A 21,916-nucleotide genomic window follows, 5' to 3' on the forward strand; every position below is an offset into this window, starting at 1 on the left:
TTCTTGTTATTAAGATCTCAGTTCAATTTTCATCTCGTCTGACAATCTAATCTAAAGTCACCTTATTTAAATTTTTTCTAATGCACCCCACCATCCTGTGTTTTTCTTATATAAAATTGTCTGTCTCTTTGCACTAAAATGTAAATACTGCAAGATCACTGTATTTTCACCACTGGTATGGAATAGGGCTCATTTGTTGCAGTCATGAATGAATGAAAAATGGCCTGAAGCTCCTGAATATATCCCTCTTAAAAGGCAAGAGGGAAAGAGGCCTGAGATCCTGAACTTCTTACAATGAACTTCCTGGTTCTGAACATTGCTGCTGCTTGCTCCAGGAATCCTGTTGAAATTCCTTGCTCATCTGATACTTTTCCTCTTTATTTTTCTTTTACCTTCTACTAGACTGTAAGCTGCTTGAGAGTAAAACCTCGAGGTCTTGTTTGCCACTGTCTGCACAGTGCCTGCAGCAGTGCCTAACACAGAGACACCCAGCACTGGTTGAAGGAAAGAAGGGATCAGGTTCACTTTGTCTGCTCTCCATCTGCCACTGCCTACCACAGTGTTAGGCACATAACAGGTGCCCAGAAATTTCAGTGGTTACTCTGTGAGGCCATTCAGAATATAATTGCTATCAGTAGATCTGTGTCCTCATCCTAGAATTTGGGGCAGGAAAGCAGTTTGGAACTAAGACTCTTTCAAGAATGTTTTGAGCCACACTACAGGATGTGATCTCTGCTGCCTGAAATTATGTATTATACAGGTTCCCCCAGTCCTCCTTCAAGAGAGAAGTCTAGCCATTTAGAATTCTACCCCTACATAGCAGAAGGGAAGACACATTTTCTTTTTATTCAATTCCTATTTTAATACAAGTACTGCATCAGTCAGCGTGTCAGTGGGTATTTATGGAGCCCCTTTAGGTACAGAGTAGTACTTTGGTTGAGCTATTGAGTTTGAAATATTAATCACATTGTTAAACCAAAACTGAATCTCCAAGTAGTTTAAAGTGTTGCACAAGTTCCTGTAGACTGTATTTTGTGATGATGGGCTTTTACTTTATAATATATGTTCCCACTTGGTCAGGAACAAAAGTTCAGTAAATAACCAAGGTGTTATTTTTTACCAAATGAAATCTTTCAGGGGTTCTTGATCATTACTTTCTCCCTGTCCAATTGTTGAGGGATTGTGTTGTAATCACTGCAACTTTTCGGTAACAAGAGTTGGATCTTGTAGCTGCCAGGAGTAGGGTAAAGAATAATACTTGCCTTTCCCTCTTTGGCACTGGCGTTTAAATTGGGCAGGAAAAGTGTGCCTGGGTAGCACACTGATTAAGCGTCCAACTCTGGGTTTCCGCTCAGGTTGTCATCTCAGGGTCCTAAGATTGAGCCCTCAGTTGGGCTCCACACTCAGCATGGAATCTGGTTGGGTTTTTCTCTCTCCCCATTTCTCTCTCTCCCTCTCTCTCGAATAAATAAATAAATATTTTTTTTAAAAATGGGGGCAGGAATGGAAGAGGTATTACTGCTGCCTTCCAAATCTCAGTTCTATCCAAGGTATTACAGTTCCTCCACTCTTGTGAGGTGACATGGTATAATGTCTGGATCACAGAAATGCTTAAAAGTCAAGGGCGCCTTGGGGCGCCTGGGTGGCTCAGTGGGTTAAAGCCTCTGCCTTCAACTCAGGTCATGATCTCAGGGTCCTGGGATCAAGCCCCGCATCGGGCACTCTGCTCAGTGGAGAGCCTGTTTCCCCCTCTCTCTCTGCCTGCCTCTCTGCCTACCTGTGATCTCTGTCAAATAAACAAATAAAATATTAAAAAAAAAAAAAAAAAAGTCAAGGGCGCCTTGAGTCTGTGCAGCAAGTATTCATTCTCCAAATTCTCTTTTCATTGTTACTCTCTTCCTTTCAGATTTCTCTGTTGACTTCTGCAGTAAACCACCTCAAAGCCAACGTTAAGTCAGCTGCAGACTTAATTAGTCTGCCTACCACTGTAGAGGGACTTCAGAAGGTAAGTGCTACATGTGGGCACTGAGATTAACTTATTGCTACAGCTTCTAACAAATCTTCTTTGAAAGCATGGCATTTGAAATCAGCTATTCCCAGAGTGCAGTAATCGAGTATATCACTGTGTTCTAAACAGTTCAGAACTTCTCTGTTTTGGTTTGGTTAGTTGGGCATTTAATTTGCAACAGGTAAGTTTAGTTGTGTGTTGTTATTTTTTGTTTTTGTTTTTGTTTTTTAATGGATTTACACCTTTTTACTTGGCTCTCTGATACCCGAGATTGCTGTTCTGGGGCTCTTAGAGGTTAACATACATGGGTTTGCTTCTCATCACTTGCATTCTCAATTCATCAACCACAGTGTCTTCATGAAAGCAGACCAACTGTAGAAGAGAGTTGCTCTAGATGGCTATTTTTCTTTGTGGTTCACAAAGAAGTTTTTTTAAAACATAAGAATGATAATTGGGGAAAATGCAGAATTTCAAAGTTTAGGATATAGTAAGTATTGGCAAGGATATGGAGCAAAGGTAACTTTAAAAGAGTCCTGCTGGGAGTATAAATTAGTACAAAGCGTTTTGGAAAACATTAGATACTATTTTATAAAGGTAAAGGTGTACATCCTCTAAGTAATTCACTCTGATGTACCCTAAACTCTAGGGCCTAGGAAAAAATGATTTGGAATATCCATTTACCTGATCTCTAGGATTCAGGCACAGAGCAAGAGGCAGCAACCAACCAGACAAATAGTATACAGCAGTCGGGAGAACTGGATGGGGAGAGTGGGTAGGGGTAGGAAGGAAAGAAGGGTACCTAATTGGGACACAAACAACATCAACCCCTGCAGCAGGGAATGGAAGAAGGGATTCTGGCGTTAAGGGGACCTTAAAAAATGGGTGTCAAGGGCGCTTGTGTGGCTCAGAGGGTTAAGCCTCTGCCTTCAGCTCAGATCGAGCCTGGGATGGAGCCCCGTAACGGGCTCTCTGCTCAGCAGGGACCTGCTTCCCCCCACCACCCCCGCCTCTGTCTGCCTCTCTGCCTACTTGTGATCTCTAAAAAAATAAATCTTTAAAAAGATTTAAATAAAATCTTTAAAAAAATGGGTGTCAAATCTCAGATCTTTGACTTTTCAAAGTTAGCATATAGAAGTTTGATTTGACTATATGCTAGGCTCTATAAATAATAGGTTGTTTCCACATGCAGAAACAGAACTTGCTACTTTGTATTCATTCTACCTGTGTGTGCTCAGTCTTCATAGTTTGCTATTTATCCAAGATGGTCATCTGCTTATAAGTTAAAAATGGGGTGGGGGCGTTGGGGGGGACGATGGGAGCAGGGGAAGGCAGGGAAAGAACTGTGATGAGGCGAGTTCTTGCCATTATTCCCCAGGGTCAAATGGAAAAAAGGTAGGCTTCTGTGGTCTTTATTCAGAAGCAACTATGGCAGTCTTGCATTAGAAAATGATACTGGTTTATTGCATTAATTAATTCAGTAAACATTTGTGGAGCTTCCTCCAGTTTGTGCCAGACACTTTGCTACTGGTGAGAATACTAGTTCCAGGGTTTTGCTCTAGAGTTCACACGGCTCTGTCAACTGCTTCCTTAAAAAATCTTAAAACAAGAGCTTGCTATCCTGCATCCTAATGGGCTCATACATCCAGCAAGGCAGGATTGTCTAACAGTAGATGTCTTTGAATGCCCACAGCTTCTGTAACAACAGAGCTCTCATACATAACACCCCAGCTTAGAGACTTCTACCCAGTGTGTTTTCTCTTTGGGAATCTGTACACTTATAATGTCAGATACTACTTTTAATATTACAAGTGGCTCTATTTTGAAGTGGAAGATCTTCTCAAACACCTGACTTTAATGTAGCTCATGATTTTTTTTTTTAAATTTTGAAAATGTCATCTCTTGGTCTTTTGGGTTCTTGGCTGTCAGTATAATAAAAACAACCTTGGTTAAAAATACTAATGTATTTACCATAAAACTATAAAACTGTCAGTCAGTTAAGCATCTGCTTTTGGCTCAGGTCATGATCCTAGGGTCCTGGATCGAGCCCTACATCAGTCTCCCTCTTCTCCCTCTGCCCCTCACTCTGCTTTTGTGCGCACGCTCTTTCTCTCAAATAAAAAAACAAAAACTTTTAAAATAAAACTATGAAACTGTCAGTATATCTTAATAATAGGCCAACACCCACTAAATAGTAAGTCTTGTGGATATTCTCTTAGGACAGGTCTTTTTAAAATGATGGTTTCTGAATCATATTTTCCAAGTACCAGTCCACTTGGGCTCCTTAAGCCTAATGAAGACTTGCATCTCATTCCACTCAGCAGTTGCTGATGGGATTCTAAAGCAAAAGAGCAACAAATGCTGCCAAATGGAATTTTTCCTTCATCTCTGCAACACTGGGTTTCCCAAAGCCAAATATGGTTCTACCCATTGTCATTCAAAAGTCATCATTTGCTCCTGACACAGTAGCAGTATATAGTTAGCTGTGGCCTTCTGCCACCTACCACACGGCTTGGTAAGGGAGGTTTGTGGGAGACCCTTATCAGTAGGTCCCAGATTTATGAACTAATGTTTGTTTTTTAAGAAAAAGATATGGTTTTTCTCTAGGAAAAGTTCTTTAAATTGGGAAAACTATTTGTTTTATATATATATATAATATAATAAATTAAATATATATATTTATATGTATATATATTTTATATATTACATATATGTGTGTATTACATACATACATACATACATACATACATATGTTTTTTATATATATATATGTAATATATATATATTACATATACAGGTGACCCTGGAACTATGCAGTCCACTTCTGTGGATTTTTTTTTTTTTTTGGTAGATAGAGTACAATACCATAAATGTATTTTCTCTTATGATTTTCTTAACATTTTCTTTAGCTTTATGGTTAGAGTATAATGTATAATATATATAATATATACAGTATGTGTTAGCAATTTATGCTATTGGTAGGCATCCGGTCAAAAAGCTATTAGTAGTTAAGTTTTGGGGGTGTTAGAAGTTACATGTAAAAAAGAAGTTACATGTAGATTCTCAATTGCAAAATTGAACAACTGCATTGTTGAAGGGTCAACTGTATATAAACAAACATGTGTAGTTTCCTGTTAATTGTGTCTGCATAAGCTACATGAAATTCAGTTTGAAGAGACTTGAAATAATTAGAAACACTGAGCTTCATTAGGTCAGTGTTTGATGTAAAATAAAGTAACAGTGATAGACCACTGCATTCCTAAAAGAATGGCTTAAATGAAAAAGACTGAGAGTACCGGTATTGAGGCATATATGAAGAACTGGAATTCTCCTGCACTGCTGGTAGGAATGTAAAATGGTATAACCATTTTAGAGCACATCTTGGCAGCTTTTTAAAAAGTTAAGCATATATCTACCATATGATTGGCCATTCACGTTCTAGGCATTATGATGATGAAAAAGCATACAGCAGAGAGAAATGAAAACACATGCCCCCATAAAGACTTGCACATGAATGTTGATAGCAGCTCTCTATTTGTACTAGTCAAATACTGAAAGCAACTTAAATGTCCATCAACAGGTGAGTAGTTAAACTCTGTTGTATCCATATGATGGAATGCTTTCTCAGCAACAAGCTAAGTGGCTACAACATGGATAAATCTTAAAATGTGAAGTGGAGTGAAAGAAAAAACAAAACCAAAAACCCACATACTAACTCACTGGCCCTATTAAATCAGAATTCTAGAACATGCAAACTGATATGTGGTGGATCAGTGGCTGAGTGGAGGTGGGGGAGGGAAGAATCACAAAGGGATCTAAGGAAACTTGGGTGATGGATGTTCATTATCTTGATCATGCGAATGGTCTCCTAGGTGTATATATCAAAACTTTCCAACCTTTTTGAATATGTGCTGGTCATTGTGTACCAGTTACATCTTAGTAACACTGTTAGAAATTTCAAAAAGAAAAAGACACTGGCCTTACAACATATTTCTGTTCAGAGTGTAGCTACCATTGGCAACACTTTAAACAGCGTCCATCTTGCTGTGGAGGCAATACAGAAGACTGTGGATGAACACAAGAAAACCATGGAGTCACTGCAGAGTGACATGGTAAGGAAATCTACAAATGCTACAGGAAGTCAGCATTCTGCCTGCCCTCTTCTGTGTAATAAGAGTGATGCCATCTTCCCATTCATCTCAACAGCCCTTACTATGCACCTTTTTAAAAGATGTGATCTGTAAATTATGCAGTCAAGGAGGATAAAATTAAAAGTTGAGTCTTTTGTGAACATAGTGGAGAAAGTAACAGCAGTAAGATACAGCTTGAGATGGAATGGGTAGGAAGGAGAATGGAGTAGAAGGAAAGGGAAGTGTCACAGGTATTGATTGCTACATAACAAATCACCCTAAACTTAGTGGCTTAAAAGAACACATTATTTCTCACTGTTTTGTGAGTCGGGAATTTGGACAGAACTCTCAGACTATGAAATGATGAGAGGCCAAGTGAAAAGGACTCTATAAATGAAAGGCTATTTGGGATGTTCTGGCCCTAGCCAGACACTCAGTTGAATGCAGCCATGTGTGTGTGTGTGAGAGAGAGAGAGAGAGAAAGAGAGAGAGAGAGACTTGAGCCTGCACCATGTGAAACAGAAGAATGCCCCCACCCCCTGAGCCCAGTCAACCCACGAATCATGGCAAATAATAAATTGTTTTAAGCCACAAAGTTTGGGGATGATTTGTTACGCAGCAGCAGATAAGTGAGACAGAAGCAAACCCCTGCAGTGCTCAGGAATTGTTTTCAAATGTCTCTTCATGTTGTGTGGGTCTAAGTGGTCTATAGTCATTCAGAGGCCTTATCAATCATGGGGCAGAGTACTCTGCCCCATGAAAGATTTACAAAGGGAGAAAAGGATGGCATAGGCCTCGCCGTGCTGGGGAGATGAGTTATATGTACATGAAATCAGGACTGTTCAAGGCACACAAAATTTCCCCAGCTTTTCCACTAATTTCTAGGTCTAGCCCACATACTGTTTTCCAGCTTTGGAGTTTTGAGTTTAAACTAGGCAATTTGTACCAATGAGATCTGGGCTATATTAGAGCTCCAGAAGGTCTAGAAGGGGTTTTTCATTTCTTCAAAACAGGTACTCCTCACTGACGTTTAATGGGGCTGACCCAGAGGAACAGACATTGAGCTAGTTTCAGACCCTCTGGATTCCAGTTCCACCTCTGCTGCTGAATAACAGTGGGATACATAATAATCTCAATAATTTTTTCATTACTCTTATGTTAATATCTTGAGCATTTTCTCAAAGAAATAAATATTTTCCAAAATACATGTTTCCTAAGTCAAAAATTCATGCTCTAGACCATTGGGTTTTTTTCTCCCACCTCTCCTTTTTCTTTATTGTTGCCTTTTGTTTCTTATAAAAGCAGGGTTGATAAATGTCTAGGATTTCAAATTTCAGGGAAAACCGTTTATTTTCCCTAATTGCATTCTGGTATAATTAAATCTGCCTCTTTTAAACTTCCATGGTTGCCAATGGTAATCCTCGCCACTGGCACATTTTATACTGAGTAAGTCATAGATACGAGCTCTGATAGATTAAGCCATCCAAAGTTTTTCCACTAGAGGGAAAAAGTGTATATCAATGTGTTACACTTCAGTCTCTGCCAAGAGAGACTTTAGCAGTGGGAAGGGGATGGGAAGGGTAACACTCAGACATAAATTTTGGCATGTGCTATAAAAGCTGAAAAATGAATAATGTGCATGATTGGTTGTTGTACTTAGAGCCCAAGGCTAGTGGTTACATGACTGGCTATTCCTTGAGTGCACAAACCTCTTTAGTCCTGGGGAAGTGATGACACTAGCCAGGTTCAGACTGAGTTGGCCCCTGGGAGGTTCTAGTGATTCTGTAGTTTCTCTGGGAGTATAGGTAATAGAGGAGAGAAGGACTGGTTCTGGGGAGTTCATTCCATTCAGAGACAAGAAACAGACTGGGTGGATCTCAGTTCCCTGATGTGTCTGGGTGCTGCTGGTCCAGTCCATGCTTCAGGCTGGCATTCCCAAAAGTATCTGCTGCGCTTGGGGCCTAGCACAAGACTGGTCACACTGTAGACTCCTGGGAAATAATTGTTGATTAATCTGTGAATGCCCCCTCTGGGAAACTAGAACGTCCTAGGACCATCCCAGATGGTAAAGTAGGCCTGGTAATTAGTTGTTGCCTATACTAACCTCCATTTCTGTTAACAGAATCAGCACTTCTTGAAAGAGACCAGTGGAAGCAACCAACTCATTCCATCACCTTCAGCTACATCAGAATTTGACAATAAAACCTACAGTGAGAATTTGAAACAGGTACTTTCTGTTTCTGGCTTAACTCCCTGTGCCCACAGTGGACTCTGGGGGCTGCCTGAATAGTTGGGCTCAGTGTTGTCACACCTCATCCCAGGCATATATTTGCCTGCCTGAGAGCTGAGCAGACAGCAATGTGTTTTGCTATCTTAGGAATCCAGGATGCCATCCTGGCTCTTCTTTGGCACTCTGCTTTTTTCCCCTGCATGTCAATCAGTGGAGTAAATTCCTTTTCACATCTTGGAAGACATAGGATAGCCAAATTATCCTGAAACTGTTTATGAAAAGTAGCAATCTGGGCAAGTTAACATTTCTAAAATGTTGGAAAGCATATCCCTGGAAGTCAAGATTAGAATTCTAAAGACAAGAGGAGGGAAAGGGCTATTGAATTCAGAATCACATTTAAAGAGAATAAAGGAAATCTTCACTAAGAAGAATTCCTGTCCTGAGTTTAATGCCCTCTAAAACCTATAGTCATCATTCCTTTTTAAGTGGCAATCAGTACTAGAGGATGTCAATAAAAATAATTGAATCTTGTACTAAATAATGCACTACTTGTTATGGTTTTGCTACATGAGCCAATTCGGTAATTGGTATTGTTCCTAAGGTAGTTTTGTTCTGACAAATTAGCTTAATAGGCGTTTCAGTTAATAACCCAGCAAGCTTTCCTGCCAGCAGGTGAGGTAAACATTGGGAAATCAATTTCCAAGCTCTCAGCTTTCTGGGACCAGAGAGTGAATCATGTAGGTAGTCTCCTTTCCCCTCTTGTCTAGCTGAGGTCAAACAATTCCAGAGGGAGTAACTCGGAGCAATTTAGAGTGGGGGGACAAAGCCAAGACAGACAATCAATGGTCTAAACCAGGAAAAGGAGTTTACTTCAGTAATGTGACATAGTAATGGTTGTTTAGTGTTGCTGGCCTGCTTGTCGAGTATGTATCTTTAGCTGGATTCCACAATTTGATTTATTTCCACTCCAGGATATCCTGTACCTTCACAACTCTTTAGAGGAGGTAAACAGTGCCCTAGTTGGGTACCAGAGGCAGAATGATCTTAAACTCAAGGGGATGAATGAGACAGTCAGTAACCTTACCCAGAGAATCAACTTGATAGAAACAGATCTTGGTGCTGTGAGCAAGGTAGAAAAGCAAGCGAACCTGTCCCTCAGCATGGTAAGCCTTTTTGGATCCTTTGTGGTATGTTCTGTGTTGCAGTGTGTTTTGTCTGTACATGGATGACACTCCACAGACTTTTCAGATCAGTCCCCTGGCATGTTTGAGAGGCTACGTGTTCGTACCATGCTTCGCACTAGCTTTGTGATAAAGAGTGGCACAGGCAGAGTTAGCCCTGATCTGGAAGTGGAGGTGTGAAGGAGGAGTTGCATGGCTTGCCAGGGCCATACCACAAGTCATTGGCAGAAATGACAAGCCTCCTGTCATGTTTACCAGTGACCCGTCTGGTGGGGAAGCTCTGGCACATACTTCCAAGGGAGGTCTTGCTCTTTTTTAAGTTGGCAAGGGTGGGAGCATTGACAGTGACAATAACTGAAGAATCTTTTGCCGTTGCTTTAAGCCTGAACTTGACTTTCAGATTTATCCTGCTTGGTCTGCATGTTAGGGTAAACCTTTTGCATGTAACACAGGAAAGCCATTTAAAACAGACCAGACCAGACCAGACCAGCTCCTCCACTTGAGAGATCACTGAGTCCATCCTCTCATTTTACACAAGCGTACTAAGTGACCTAAGTCACTGATGCTGGCAGACCATGTGTTTTACTGGTTTTCATTTTATTGTCAATAAAATGTATGCTTTTTAATCCCCTTCATATGGACTTTGTGCTGGGATCCACAGGGATTTTTTTTTTTTTAAAGATTTATTTATTTGACAGAGAGAGATCACGAGTAAGCAGAGAGGCAGGCAGAGAGAGAGGAGGAAGCAGGCTCCCCGCTGAGCAGAGGGCCCGATGTGGGGCTCGATCCCAGGACCCTGAGATCATGACCTGAGCTGAAGGCAGAGGCTTAACCCACTGAGCCACCCAGGTGCCCCGGGGATTATATTTTAAATAGCTGCAAGCCCCACCCTTAAAGATGTCCTGCAGCAAAGACACAAGCATATATAAAGAAATGCAAACCTAAAACAAGAAATTGTACCATAAATGGAAGGAAAGTAGCAGAGCTAGAAGCAAGGCCACGAGGAAAATTGAAGCCCAGCACCCAGACATCAGGTTGTGAGCCGGCTCAGCCACAGTGGAGCCGTGGCAGCTTGCTGGACGTGGCTTGGAGGGTGGAATCAGAGGACCTGTTCCCCCTCCTGCTTTACAAAGGCGTGTCATATACTGCAAAGCTGGGAGGATTAAAGGAGCCTTATTTTATTTTATTTTATTTTATTTTATTTTATTTTATTTTATTTTATTTTATTTTTAAAGATTTTCTTTATTTGACAGAGAGAGACCGCAAGAGAGGGAACACAAGCAGGGGCAGAGGGAGAGGGAGAAGCAGGCTCCCCGCTGAGCAGGGAGCCTGATGCGGGGCTCTATCCCAGGACCCTGGGATCATGACCTGAACAGAAGGCAGGCGCTTAATGACTGAGCCACCCAGGCACCCCAAGGAGCCTTATTTTAAAAACACTTTTGAACTCGGCTAAGTCGGGGCTAGGAATTTGGGGTGATTTTATGAGTTAGTAGGCCTTGAAGGTTTTCAAGGCTCACAGTGAGAACTTTCTGCCCCAAACTGCCTGTCCTGTCCCTCTCTCCACTTTTTTTTCCTCCAGAGAGGAAATTGTTGGTAGTACCATTTGTCCTGCTGTGTCTTCCAGCAGCATCCTACCTAGCATGCTTCTGGGTGTAAATCCTCTCGCTGTTTATGCTTCAGAAGTTTTAAGGTTTGTGAAGCACCAGTTTCAGCTTTGTATCTAAGCAACATTTCTCCCTCCCCTCTCATTCACCTACTGGTATTTCTGTTGAAAGTGCTCTGAGAACCTTTAAAGAAGTTTGACCAGTTTGTTTTAAAGGTGCTAGATGTTGTTTAAGTTTTAATGTTTGCCTTTAATCTTGTTGTTTTTACCCTTTAAGATGGATGAAAGAGCCACCACTCTGAAAAGAGAGTCCTTGCATCAACTTGTGACCAACAAACCAGATACATTAAAAACCCAAAGCATCAAGGTATATAAGGGGGGCTTATTTTGAGGTAAAAATGATGCAGTAGTATCTCCATGCTTTTGAAGGGTGCCTGGCCGGCTCAGTTGGTAGAGCGGGCAGCTCTCAATCTCAGGATTGTGAGTTCAAGTCCCACATGGAGGATGGAGGTCACTTAAAAACAAACCACATCAGCATCTTTGTGCTTTTAAGCTACTGTTTCTTTCTCAAAATGAGCATTTTGGTTTCCCATTGGCTGCAACTTCAAGACAAAGTGATTAGTAAATTAGTGTATTAGTGAAAAAGGGAGTATTTTATCAGGCATCTGCCCTATGCCTGGCCATTGCAAGGAGTTGGGGTGACCACAGTGAGCAGGACAGACATGAGACCTTTATTTTGGTAGAACTTAAAGTCAGAAAATCATTAATACCTAATTGAACAGATAATTAGTTAAGCAAGAATATGATATGTGCTACAAAGGAAAAATACAGGGTATGATGAAGATGTTAGCAAGGACCAGGAAAGCTTCCCTAAGGAAATGAATTTTTTTTTTAAGATTTTTTTATTCATTTATTTGTTTGAGAGAGGGAGTGCACAAGCAGGAGAGGGAGAAGCAGGCTCCTTGCTGAGCTAGGAGCCCGATGTGGTTCTCCATCCCAGGACCCTAGGATCATGACCTGAGCAGAAGGCAGACACTTAACCAACTGAGACACCCAGGCATCCCAGGAAATGACTTTTAAGCTAAGAGAGTAAATTATCTGTACTCATGACAAAGAATAGAGGTGGAAATCATCGAAAACTGGTGTCTAATCAGCATTTATTTTTAGTTTGCCAACTCAGTACATACATAGTCCATTTAAGCCCCAGCCTGTTCCTTTCACCTCATCCCTTCCCCTGTTTTTTTAAGTTCTTCCCTGATATATTGTCAAGATAAGGCAATCTGTGATATGCTTTGATACCCCAGGAAAGAAAGTTTATTTGCAACATTCTCTGTGATTAGAGTATTAATAGTATAATAATATTAATATTATTATAATTATCAATATTATTAATTTATTGTTATTAATTATTATTTATTAATAATAATATTATATGGACTAGGATAAAGTGAAAGCCAGGAAGATTATGGCTGAGTGACTAAAATACCATCTGAGATGCGCATTGTATGTGAGGAGCTCAAGGATATGAGGTTCAGAGGAAATGCACTTGGATAGGAACCATAGTACAGGCAGTTTTGAATGTAATACTTTCCATCTATATTCGCTCTTCCTTAACTGTTTCATATAGTCTAGATATATTAAGATTTTAATGCTTTATGAGCTGGGCTTTGTTGAATTTTCTAACTGCTTCTGCACAAAAATAAGTAAAAATAATCCACCTGGGGAATGACAAGAAAAACCAAAGATCCATATGTAAATGTTGAGCACAAAAGGTAACAGGTGGTTATTGCTGGAGATTCATAATGATATCAGCAACCGTCCAGATTTTAATAGTAAGCCTCAGAATCAGATGCAGCTCTTGCACATTTTTTGCCTAAATTTCCTGGTTTTGTTTTCAGACCCTTTGTGTTTTAAGCTTTCATCCCAGTGTGTTGGTCCCTTTTTCCTAAGCATCCTTCATCTAGGCATCCTAACTGGATGTAATTCCTCTCTAATTTCTTTGTAATTCAAATATTTAGTACCCAGCTTTAGTCACCTGTGTCCATATATTAGCTCCTTAATAAACCAAGAGTGGTCTTCTATATAGTAATTAATGAGAATAGAAATAAAGATCAGAGAGAAATAATTAAATAAAAGAAACATGTAATAAGTCGGTGCTCTAATTGAATATAAGATCAGGACATTTCACACTAGACTGAGCAGTTTAAAAAGCCTAAGCCTCATAAAACCAGACTTCTTTTTAGTTGTTTTTTTTAACAATTAAATGTATTTTTTATATGACACTTGGATCATCCTGGGAATGAGAAAGGGCATAGAGAAGAAACTTTTTAAAAAGATATAAGTAAATCAGTGAGTTAGGAATTTTGCAGTTCCTTTTGCATGTTTTCAGCAGTTCCTGCCACCAGTTGAATCCTCACCATGGGGGAAGAGAAGGAAAAGCCAGGATTGGTTGTTTTTTTTCTTAAGGTGATAAGAGTGTAATGCTGTCCCTAAATTTGTCTAGTCACAAGGTGAAGTAAGATATCAGGAAAATTATTTAGTGTGAAATAGTTCCTAGAAAATAATATCTACTCATTTAGGAAATGGGTGTTGCATGACCACCTGAGCAAGGGCACATTTCCTTTACTGCTGACACATGCATGCCTTCCCCCATCAGCCAAATGTTCACGGTGAATCAGGTCATCTGTCGCATAATGTTCCCCTTAATGGTCTAGCATCAAATCCTGCTAGGCCCTTATCAACTCTGAGAACCAAAGGTAGCTCTAGTATTTGTTGATTCATTCTTTCATTACTTTTAGTAGGGAACATACTGGAAGTCAAGCGCTACATGCTAAATAAGCTCTGGGAATATAATGAAGAATCAGATAAGGTCTTATTTCCACCTTAAGCCTTTTGTGATCTTTGTTTTGGGCAGAAAGAAGATAGTTCAGATTCTCAAGTATCCAAGCTAAGAGAGAAACTGCAGCTGATCAGTGCTCTCACAAACAAACCTGAGAGCAACAGGCCTCCAGACACTGCTGACAAAGGTGAGATACTCAGGGCTGGCTCCTGAATATTTCACGCAGGCTTGGGCAGCTTGCCTCCCACACAGGGAGTAGGGAAAGGTGTTCTAGCAGGACCGATCAAACTGAGGGAATGATGCTTGAGTGCATCGACATGAAGCTGATACACTTTGGTTTCATTTAGAAAAAGCCCATTTTGTACATGATTTGTATTCCAGTCTATTAAGGAAAGAATGGGTAATGTTTAGCTTGAAATAGACTTCTCCATGCTGTCTGCATCCAATTATAGGCAAAAATGTAACTGTCATAGTGTATATTAAACCAGGCCTAAATGTTGTTTACGGAGTCTTTTCATTACTCTAAGTGCATAAAATTTACTTAAAAATGAATATTAGTTCTTCTGAAAAACCATTAACAAATAATGATAGGTAGGATCATAGTTGGAAAGGCCCTTGGCTTTAGGTAGGGACATACCTAATCAATATTAGCCCCAAGGACGTAACTGGTCTGGGTTGGCCTTGACCCCCACTCCCTGCAAATACTTTTTCATTTGAGGGAAAGCATTCAACCTCTCTTACTCTCTTTTGGATGGGGGACACTACAATGGCAGGTCTTGTCCTAACATCACACTGCATAATCGTATGAAAGCCCTCTTTCCACACCAGCTGATCTGGTGGCACCATACCCCAGATCAGGCTTATGGTATGGCTCCTGGGATATTAAATATCCAGTGCTGTTCTCATTTGCAGCTTAAACTCTTAGCACCTAAACCTGTATAATGCTAACTTGTACTGTAAGAATTTCCCATGGGCTTCCCACAGCTTTAGCCTAATGTTATATGATACTGATTGATCTTCACTTGTCCACACAACATATCTCAGTCCGTGCCTTGAACTTCATGTAGTCACTGTGCTACTTAATTCTCAACTTTTTCTCTTAAATTAAGTACATATGCAATTGCCCTAAAAAGTAACTTTCAGAACTCATTTAACATAGTGTCAGATTTGATGATACTACAGCGGTATGTGTTTGTTACAGAGCAAGTACAGAGTTTCACATCAAAGCCATCGGCATCGCCAAAATTTCCACAGTCTCTTGGAGATCAGACTGAGAAAGCTGCGCAGCTAAGACCTATTGCCCTACCAGGAATTTCTAGCATTGGAGGTAAATTTTTATACCATGGAGTAATAGGGAAAATGTTCAAAGCTAAAACTTCGTAATTTTTTTAACTTATAAGAAAAAGAATCCTATCTGACATTGACTGAGTACTTCCTGTGAGCCAGATATTTGATATACTGTGCATCACATCATATAATTCCGTTAACAGCCCTGGGAACATAAGTATTCATGTGTTATACCCATTTTTCTCAATAGAAAGACTGCCTAAATCCACAGAGCACACAATGGACTGAGGCAGAATTTACACGGAGACAGTCTGACACTGAAGTTTGCACTCTTAACCAGTGCATTAGAGAGCCTTCATTCCTTCAGTGAGTGCCTAATTAGACCCAGTGATAAGGACTGAAAATACAGTTTAAGATACGATGCCACTTTCCTCAAGGATGTGAGTTTAGTGGAGAAGGCAAACAAGCAACCACAACTCTGTGAGATTAGCGAAGTGGAAGATGACCCTGTTTGCGAAGGCCTTCCAAAAATGAGGGTCCTTTGGCTGAAAATCAGAAAGATAAATATTAGTAGGAAGGAGATGATTTGCAGTAAACGAGTCTACCTTGCCTCCAGCAGCATATATGCTGTCCTTCATTGTGCTGCTGAGTCTCCTGATCTTGCATTTGCCACCTGCCTATAAAATCACCCATTCCCACCCCCTACCTTTGCCGGGCTCTCCACCTTAACTTAGGTGTCGTTCCACCAGGAAACATTTTCTTACCTCCTAGGACTGGATTAGGTGCTTGCTGTGTATGCCCTTTTAGAATATTTTATTTTTGCCCCTGTTTAGCACATGTCACTCTGTTGTGATTTCCTGGGAAGATAGAAAATTAACTTTACTCCCAGCCTCTAGCATAGTGCCTGGTACACGTGAATATTTGTTAAGTGAATGAATTATCTACAGTCTATAATTAATGCTTAAAGCATAGAAGACTTTAATTTATATTGCCATATAAATGCAATTACTTTTTCCCCTTATCCCCAGTTTTTTTTCTTTATATTTTCTGGGGAGACAGGAGAGTGTTAGATTGTTTATTTTTCAATACAAGTATCTTCTCCCACTTGCTGTTTATTACATCAAGAATTGATGAGAATGGGCACCTGGGTGGCTCAGTGGGTTAAAGCCTCTGCCTTCGGCTCAGGTCATGATCTCAGGGTCCTGGGATCGAGTTCCGCATCGGGCTCTGCTCCGCGGGGAGCCTGCTTTCTCCTCTCTCTCTGCCTGCCTCTCTGCCTACTTGTGATCTCTCTCTCTGTCAAATAAATAAATAAAATCTTAAAAAAAAAAAGAAATAGCCATCTTAACACTTCAATCTCTAACATAGGCATCATGTACTTTGGATGACTATACTTTTGAAATGACCCAAAGCAGCAATACGATTTTTATTTGACTACTACTACCAATTTTATAAGCTCATACCCCATATACACAAAAAACATTTTCCAGCTAGCCACTTGGTGGCAGGCAGTCCCACCTGCTTTTTCTGGCTTTCGGAGTTTTTGAGATTTTCCTGCCACTTCTCTGGATCTGTCTCAGGACTGAAAGCAGAATCTTCTTCAAAAGTTCACAACCTCATCCCCCCAGGCCGTTTCCATTCTTCTGAAGTACCAAACTGGCAGGAGGCCTATAGAATCTAGGTGTGGGGTTGACTAAATGAAAAGAGAAGGGTTTAGGGAAGAATTCTAAAGAAACAAAAGCCTCATGACTATCTTCTAGTATTAGAGACTAAATCTATTAAGTCATTCTGTGGGGACACAATCAAGTCCTTTTAAAATATTATGTAAGTAATCAGCCTTCCCAAGTGTTCATTATGAGGCCTTGGAGAAAATACCAGAAGAGACTATTGATAGAAACTGTCCAGTCTTGTTTGTTGGCTCAAATAATATCTTCAAAATCTAAAAGAAGCTATAGATCAACGGGTCATACTTCTCTCTCTCAGCTGGGAGAGAGAAAGAGCACACAGGTGCCTGATGCTTTATATATACTGTATGTATCACTTCGAAGAGATCTGTAGTCCTCTGCCTTTTCTTTTTAATAGAGATAGAATTCACATACCATAGTAATCACCCTTTTAAATAATTCACAGTTTTTAGTATATTCACATGTTGTACAACCATCACCACCATCTAATTCCAGAACATTTTTTATCATCTTGGAAAGAAATCCTATACGCATTAAACATTAAATTGTCACTCCGTACTCTCCTACCCACTAGACCCTGGCAACCACTAATCCTTCAACCAAAATTTGGGTTTGCCTGTTCTGGGTATTTCATATAGTTGGAATCATATGATCCATAGCCTCATATCCATGCTTCTTTCCCTTAGCATAATGTTTTCAGGGTCCACCCATGTTGTGGCCTGTAGCAGTGTTTCATTCCATTATATGACTAAATAATATTCCATCATATGGATATGCTACATTTTATCCATTCATCGGTTGATGGACATGTGGATTGTTTCTACTTTCTGGCTAGTAGGAATAATGCAGCTATGAACATTCATGTACAAGTGTTGATGTGGGGATATGTTTTCATTTCTTTTGTGTATATACCTAGGAATGGAATTGCTGGGTCATACGGTAACCCTGTTTTGACTAACAGTATGCCATAGTTTGTTTTACAGGCTCAACTCCTATCATTAGCTTTTAAGGCTTCTCCAGTCCTTTTTACCCATTCAACAGAAGAATCTAAAAGGAAAGCCGTGGACAGAGAGAATGCCAGCCTATTCATTTCTCTGTGATTATCTGTCACTGCTTCTATTTTGGAAGGATAGTGCCAGTGTTCCTCTTGTTCTTTTTTTAAAGATTTTATTTACTTATTTGTCAGAGAGAGGGCTGAAGCATGGAGAGCAGCAGGCAGAGCAGGCAGAGGAAGAAGCAGGCTCCCTACTGAGCAAGGAGCCTGATGTGGGGCTCCATCCCAGGGACCTGAGCCGAAGGCAGACGCTTAACCGACTAAGCCACCCAGGTGTCCCTGTTCCTCTCATTCTTAAAGGGTCAAGAATTCATCTGATTCAGTGAGATAGTAAGCCTTACCTTTTGGAAACAAAGTCCGCAAAATAGCTTTTAGTGCTTTGCATTCAACTGAGACTACTTTTTAAACTGTTGAGTAAATTTAACTATATATATAGACATACACATTTTTTTGTAATTCCTTTTTAACAGATCTTCAGGATTTATTCCACAAGACTGGCCAGGACATGGATGGGAAGCTGACCTACCAGGAAATCAGGAGCTCCTTAGGTTCTGCTGTGCCGGAACTAGGGACTTTGAGAGCATTTGATTCTGATGGCGATGGAAGATACTCTTTTGTGGAGCTAAGGGTAGCTTTAGGTGTCTAGCCTCATCAGGCATATTTTAGAAATGGGTATATACCCAGGACTACCTAACATTTACTCACCTAACACAAACAACCCTTTTAGTTACCCATCGATCCTCTAGTCCTCCAGACTACTGTAGCAGACACAGTGCCACCTTTTAACTTGTTTGAAAAGCTATAAAGAAAAGTTATTTTTTTAAAAAAGGCCATTTTACCTATATGATATTCAGAAATCTATGATTTCCTAAAGCCAATAAGATCTTAATTTCAAAATTGCCAGGAAAAGTCAAGCCCTCTTTTTTTTTTCTCTTTCCTTTTTAAAAAAAATTTTTTAGGGAAGGAGACCTTCTCTTTTAAAACTGGAAAATGTGTATATAGAGAGACTAAGCCACCTTTTATATTTCACATAAATTTGCCTTAAATTAGCTGCACTTTATACAGACTCAGAAAATGTCTTTCTTTTGAAAGCTAGACCTTTTCTGTTTGTAAATATTTAAAATGAAAGAAAGAATTGTGCATATTTTGTGGGACGTCAGAAGAATGGCTTGAAACAGGCTGTGAATAAATGACTTGTTATTAAAAATCACTAATGTGGTAACAGCTAAAACTATGTCCATGTCTCCTTAAGGTACCTCCTTCAGGTGCTGCTGTGGGGTTTGGCCTGGAAGCTGGAGGACCAGATTTGGGGAGGTGACCCTGTCAGGACTGTGCTGCCTCCAGGCTCAGGAAAGTAAGAGTCTGGCTTTTTGTTGCTGTACTCTCAGCTGACCCCAACCTGTGAACCAGACAAGTCTTGTTGGGGGGTTTTCTCACTTTTAATCCTATTTCAGGGTTTATGAGCATAAACAGTTCTGCAGTGGGGAGCTGCATTTTCCCCACTGAGTGAGCTACATTGTCTTCCCTCACCCACCCACTCAGCCCTCTCTCAGCTGTAGCTGGCTGCCATCTCTGGCCCAGCCTCCATTCTGAATGGCAGGTCTGTGCTCCTCCACTCACTGTCTCTACCTGGCTACCCAGGAAGGGCTTTAGGGGATAGCTTTGCCCCTCATTGTAACCCAGGAAACCCCTTGACATTTCACCTGGAGGCTTACCAAGAAGAACTTCGTATATTCCTCTGTGGGCTCTGCTGTGAAATGCAGCACATGAAATCAGGTCAGGTTCCCTTACAGTTGTCAGCTCAAGGAGCTAGAGGCATTCTGTCCAGAGGATGCCGAACAGTATCAAGTAGGGGCATCACATGATGGTAGCAAGTTTTTTCAAATCTCATAACAAGCATGTGCAATACTCTTCCCTTTAAATACTTCCATGGGTCTGGTACGAAAGGTCCCCAGACTGGAAGGAACCACACCTCCGTGTCACCTGTGTGTGTGTGTGTGCTGTGCTGTTCTTAGAAACAGGCCTTGGGCAACACCAAAGGAAGAACTTTGTGGAACTTAACTGTTTTGTAGACCAAGTCAGGGAGAAACTAGAGCTTTCATGGCACAGACTTCTTTAGTAGAGCTCGTTTCCATTTTAACTTCATCCAAGTTGCCCTGTTACCCAGGGATGCCATTGAGCACCTTTAAACATTTAAGGGCTGGTTTTTTCTTTATGTGGTGTTCAGTTTAGTGTTGGCTAACTTTGATTTTTTTTTCTGAAAGGATGAACATTTAGTTAAAGCAAGATGAAGTCTTTTCCCATGAATGTGTCTGCTTACCTCACTATGGCTTGTGTTCTCTCTTTAAAAAAAAATTTTTTTTTATTTACTTATTTTTTTATTTTTTTTTTTTTTGCCTATTGAGCTCTTTGTCTTTCTTAGAAAGGTTAAAATATAACATAAAATTAGCCTGGCACTTTAGGTAACTTGAAGACAACTCTTTTTCTTCTGGCTGCCTTCCATGAACACCCCCCCCCTTTTAAATATATATATCTTTACAGATTTTGTAACAACCAAATAAAATTCTAGCAATAAATTGAATTATACTGCTATATTTGTATATACTGTACCATAAATAATATGTCTGTACCTGGAAGGTATTTTTTTGAGAACTGATTTATATGAAATATACTTGAGGGTAATGTAGCTTGTCCATTTTAGTTTCAAATTCTTATTCATAGGCAGATACTCTGAGGACCCCTTAACTCTTTATGGTCTGTACTTTTCTTTTGTATCAGATAGCTCCACCTGGAGAATTCAGTTTTGTTTTTCAGTTTCTCAGCTGTTCGCCTCACCTTGAGCTCATCTGGCTCCCGTGGTCCTGAAGCCTGCTGGACTTCCTGTAGCCTTTGGCAGAGGTGTTCCGGCCACACTCTCAGACTGTGAATATCCTTGCTGTGCTGCTGCCCTAGCTTCCAGGCAGAACGAGGGCATCTGGAACTCTTGTTCCAGGTTGAGGAGATTCATTGGCTTAAAGAGTTTAACGAACCTATTCTTCAGTGACAATTTGGGAGTTTTCTTTGGAAGTTGTCTTGAAAAACTTCCCCAACCTGTGACTTTTGAGCTGTACTCAAGCCTCTTTGCCTCATGTCTCAGCTCTGAGGCAAGATTGGGTTTTGGTGTTTGTTTTAAATACTTTTACCTTTTCACCTCCTGCTGCTGCTTTCCTAAGTGACCCAAAGCATGGCTTCTCGGTCCTTTTTTTTTTGCCTGTACTCTCTGGGACAATGTTTACTTCGAGAGCCTCCCTAGAAATCAGAGGACCAAAAAGGTCTTCTAGGAAGAGAAGAGTCAAAGGAGTAGAGAACCTGACTTAGGGGAAAAGGTAGCATCCTCTTAAGGGCAGAGAGGGACCTGGCACTTAGGACAGGACACCATACACCTGCGGCCGTTTCCTCACTTTAAGTTGCTTTGCTGGATGGAACTCCGTTGCTCCCACCTCCCACTGTTGGTCTTGCTGGTCACAGTTGAAGACTTTGACTGTGATGGTCTCATACTCATAATGGGCTGCTGTTGAGTTGTTTTTAGTGACAGCTTTTGTTTGCTACACACCTCATTGGCTTACTTACCAACACCAGCTAGATGTGGTCCCTTCTTTCGTATCCAAACCAGAACACATTTGGGTATTCCTGAGACTCTATAGTGTGTGTATTGTTTGTTATACGAACCTAACCTACCTTGTTGTTTTCTCATATTAAGAAATGTAAATCTACTTTGCTTTAGTGGAGCTATTTTAGTAATGTGTGAGCAATTTTGGTTCTTTGTGGAGAGTGAATTCAAGGTGTCTGTGACTTGAGCTTTGCTTATTTCATATCAGTAATACAGCTATTTTAATTTATCTAAATAAAACATTTCCTTTTTC

The 21,916-nt window shown here is 40.4% G+C and overlaps 1 protein-coding gene across 4 annotated transcripts in view; it reads left to right on the plus strand.

The window, feature by feature from the left end:
* EFCAB14 (EF-hand calcium binding domain 14) overlaps nucleotides 1–21,916 on the plus strand; it is a 38,304-nt gene extending 16,388 nt beyond the window's left edge. For 2 of the 4 annotated variants that reach the window (XM_046014576.1, XM_046014579.1), the window contains 8 exons: nucleotides 1,907–2,005; nucleotides 6,007–6,117; nucleotides 8,258–8,362; nucleotides 9,337–9,528; nucleotides 11,427–11,516; nucleotides 14,064–14,175; nucleotides 15,190–15,315; nucleotides 18,485–21,916. In XM_046014576.1, coding sequence (XP_045870532.1) covers nucleotides 1,907–2,005; nucleotides 6,007–6,117; nucleotides 8,258–8,362; nucleotides 9,337–9,528; nucleotides 11,427–11,516; nucleotides 14,064–14,175; nucleotides 15,190–15,315; nucleotides 18,485–18,660 — 1,011 coding nt within the window. In that variant the 3' untranslated portion in view covers nucleotides 18,661–21,916. The remainder of the gene's footprint in view (nucleotides 1–1,906; nucleotides 2,006–6,006; nucleotides 6,118–8,257; nucleotides 8,363–9,336; nucleotides 9,529–11,426; nucleotides 11,517–14,063; nucleotides 14,176–15,189; nucleotides 15,316–18,484) is intronic. The other 2 variants (XM_046014582.1, XM_046014590.1) reach the window with 2 other exon arrangements.

This window comes from Meles meles, chromosome 1, assembly GCF_922984935.1.
Source record: "Meles meles chromosome 1, mMelMel3.1 paternal haplotype, whole genome shotgun sequence".
NCBI lineage: Eukaryota > Metazoa > Chordata > Mammalia > Carnivora > Mustelidae > Meles > Meles meles.